The sequence below is a fragment of the Limulus polyphemus genome, unplaced genomic scaffold (genome assembly GCF_000517525.1).
Source record: "Limulus polyphemus unplaced genomic scaffold, Limulus_polyphemus-2.1.2 Scaffold628, whole genome shotgun sequence".
Lineage (NCBI taxonomy): Eukaryota > Metazoa > Arthropoda > Merostomata > Xiphosura > Limulidae > Limulus > Limulus polyphemus.
The window spans coordinates 363501-366055 of record NW_013666238.1 but is presented as its reverse complement, the minus strand read 5'-3'; the positions used below and the strand labels follow the sequence as shown (position 1 = coordinate 366055).

Genomic DNA, 2555 nt, shown 5'->3' with positions numbered 1-2555 from the left:
CAGATAGCTTTATGCAAAATTCTAAAGCAAACAAATAAAACAAATTATTATTTTATTGATAATAATCCCAAAAATTTTTCAGTATATTAGTCAAGCCTAATAATGGATTAAAAAAGTAATTTACAGACACACATTTGTGTATCAACTAGATGTAGATGTGCTTTTGATATTGTTACGATATAAATATACTTTAAATGGTCGTTTCAAGCAGCATGATACCTGTTAGAAGTATCTTTAGATCGTATATGATTACTCATATCTCACTAAAACAAAATGTTTGCTTTTTATAAACTCAAATAGAATTTAAGAAATTAATAAAAATATTTTTTGTGCGATCCATTATAAAGATTAAAAAAACGTATTGTAGCAACTGAATTTATTTACAAGAAAATACATGCAGTTTTGTTGATGGTGTATTAACTAACAGTTGTGTATCCGCTATATTTATAGTTTTAAAAGTTTTAAAGTACTTATACAAGTACTATTCTGTTAGATCTCATATTAACACTCCCAAAGTGGCTCAGCGGTAAGTTTGAAGACTTATGGCGCTAATAATTTGGGGCTCGATCCCTGCAGTGGACACAGCATAGATAGCTCATTGTGTAGTTTTGGGCTATAAATACAATAATTTACATTACAGTTAATGCATTTTGTTTTAGTTGCCCCAAATGTTTTTGAAAACTAAAAGTTAAGTAATTTCAAGAATAATTAATATTTATTTTATTACACTAAATGTATGTACCTTAAAGTTTTACTTATAATGCTTTCAGAAATGATCAAGGCATTTTAGATAAGAATTTTCTTCTCTATTCAAAATGCAACCTTTAAGTTGTTGGATGTTTTTATAATTAAAATATCTGGATGTGATTGGTGAAGATTTAAATGGTTCGAAAAGTCGTCCAATTATGCAGCTTTTTTTTTTGGATTTTCACTAACCAATAGACTGATGTAAAAAAAAAAAACCTTTTCAGAATTATTATCTAGTAATTTTTTATCATAAAATTAGGATAAATTTTTGTACGTAATAACCTTATTGAAATGCATTTATCACTCTCTTTTGAAAAACAACAAATCTCAAGGTGATCTTTATTTTCTAGCTTTGTGAACCTGTTAGTAAGCTACCCACCTGCCGCTACTTCCGTGACGTCACTTGGACGTACGTCAGTCACCCTGATAATACAACTCAACAGATAATGCACTGCGTTTGCCCGAAAAACAGCGTAGCCTACATCCTAAATCATCAAGCCTTCTACACCCTTTCAGGGGTCGGCTACAGATACGCCTTCGTTTGTTCACCTCAAAGTGTATGTTGAGGGAAATTTATTTCATGTTAAATATTTGTTGCTTTGAAATTAGTATTTTTAACTCAAATATAGCTCATTTCCTACTCTTTAAATAATTCTGCTTGAGAATACCGTGAACAGCACCTCACAAGAGCCCTCTGCAAAATAACTCAAGTTTGTAATTATTGTTACAATCTGAAACAACTAATGAATTTTATTACAATTTCTATTTCCTCTCACTAGTGGCAGCGATGCGAGAGGAAGGAACCTTGTCGACTCTTCACCGTAAAGAAAAGACCTGGAGTGGAGGAGGTCAACTCCAGTAGACTTTGTGAGTGTCCTCTTGGGTTCATTTGTCCGGAGAGGTATGCTGAACCTTCGGTTATGGTGGACACAATTGGAAACGAAGATCGCACTCGGACCTACAGCGGTTATTGCGCCCCTGCAGCTGACTGAGTAGCCAGATGGTGACCACTGTCCAGAAAATAACGGTTCGGAACTCGAAGCTCTTAATAGCAGGGCGGTCATTAGTAAAAATGAAGACTGGCCATTTCATCGTGGCTAAAGGAATAAATTATTCAACATCCATCTAGCTTACAAGATCTGATCTTACCTATCCACAACTACCCGTCTCGACTCAGGAGAGGAAGTATACAGACTTCGAGATTGTTAACTTCCGGTTTCAGTCAGAAAAACCCTGGAAGACCATTAGTATTAGTGACAAGTTTAGTTCAACAGGGTATTAAGAAAACACCGGTAACTACACATTCGGCTTATTAGCTTCAATAAGACATATGATGCAAATATTAAACCTATTTGTAAATTGTTTCAATGTTCTCATCGTAATTATATAATTCCTTGGAAATGTTTTATAACGTATCTTAATTTATGTTTAATATCAATTCCAAACGTAATTCTAGGAGATTAGATTAGCTGATATTGTAATGTATTTAGCACTGTAACAATAGATATATGTAGAGCTACAGTAGAATAACAAGCGTTGTACTCGAATATAGTGTTGAGAGTAGATGATGCGACCGCCTACAATATCACGAATTAAATCAAGAAGAAATGTTTAGTTAAAAAGCTTTATTTGTTTGAAGTTCAGCGCAAATATACACAATGCCCACCACGGGTATCGAAACCTGGTCTCTGGCGTTGGAAGTCCGCAGACATACCGCTGTGCCACTGGAGTTTATTTTATTTATTTTCCAAAACTGACTCTTATACGTATGTCCTGTTTTTTTTTTTGGTTTTTTTCTTTTGTGAGAA

At 33.7% G+C, this 2555-nt stretch overlaps 1 protein-coding gene across 1 annotated transcript in view; it reads left to right on the top strand.

The window, feature by feature from the left end:
* LOC106459564 (protein giant-lens-like) overlaps nucleotides 1–2048 on the top strand; it is a 56624-nt gene extending 54576 nt beyond the window's left edge. Inside the window, exons 3-4 of the mRNA XM_013919191.2 lie at nucleotides 1098–1304; nucleotides 1527–2048. Coding sequence (XP_013774645.1) covers nucleotides 1098–1304; nucleotides 1527–1739 — 420 coding nt within the window. The 3' untranslated portion in view covers nucleotides 1740–2048. The remainder of the gene's footprint in view (nucleotides 1–1097; nucleotides 1305–1526) is intronic.
* Nucleotides 2049–2555: the final 507 nt, after the last annotated feature.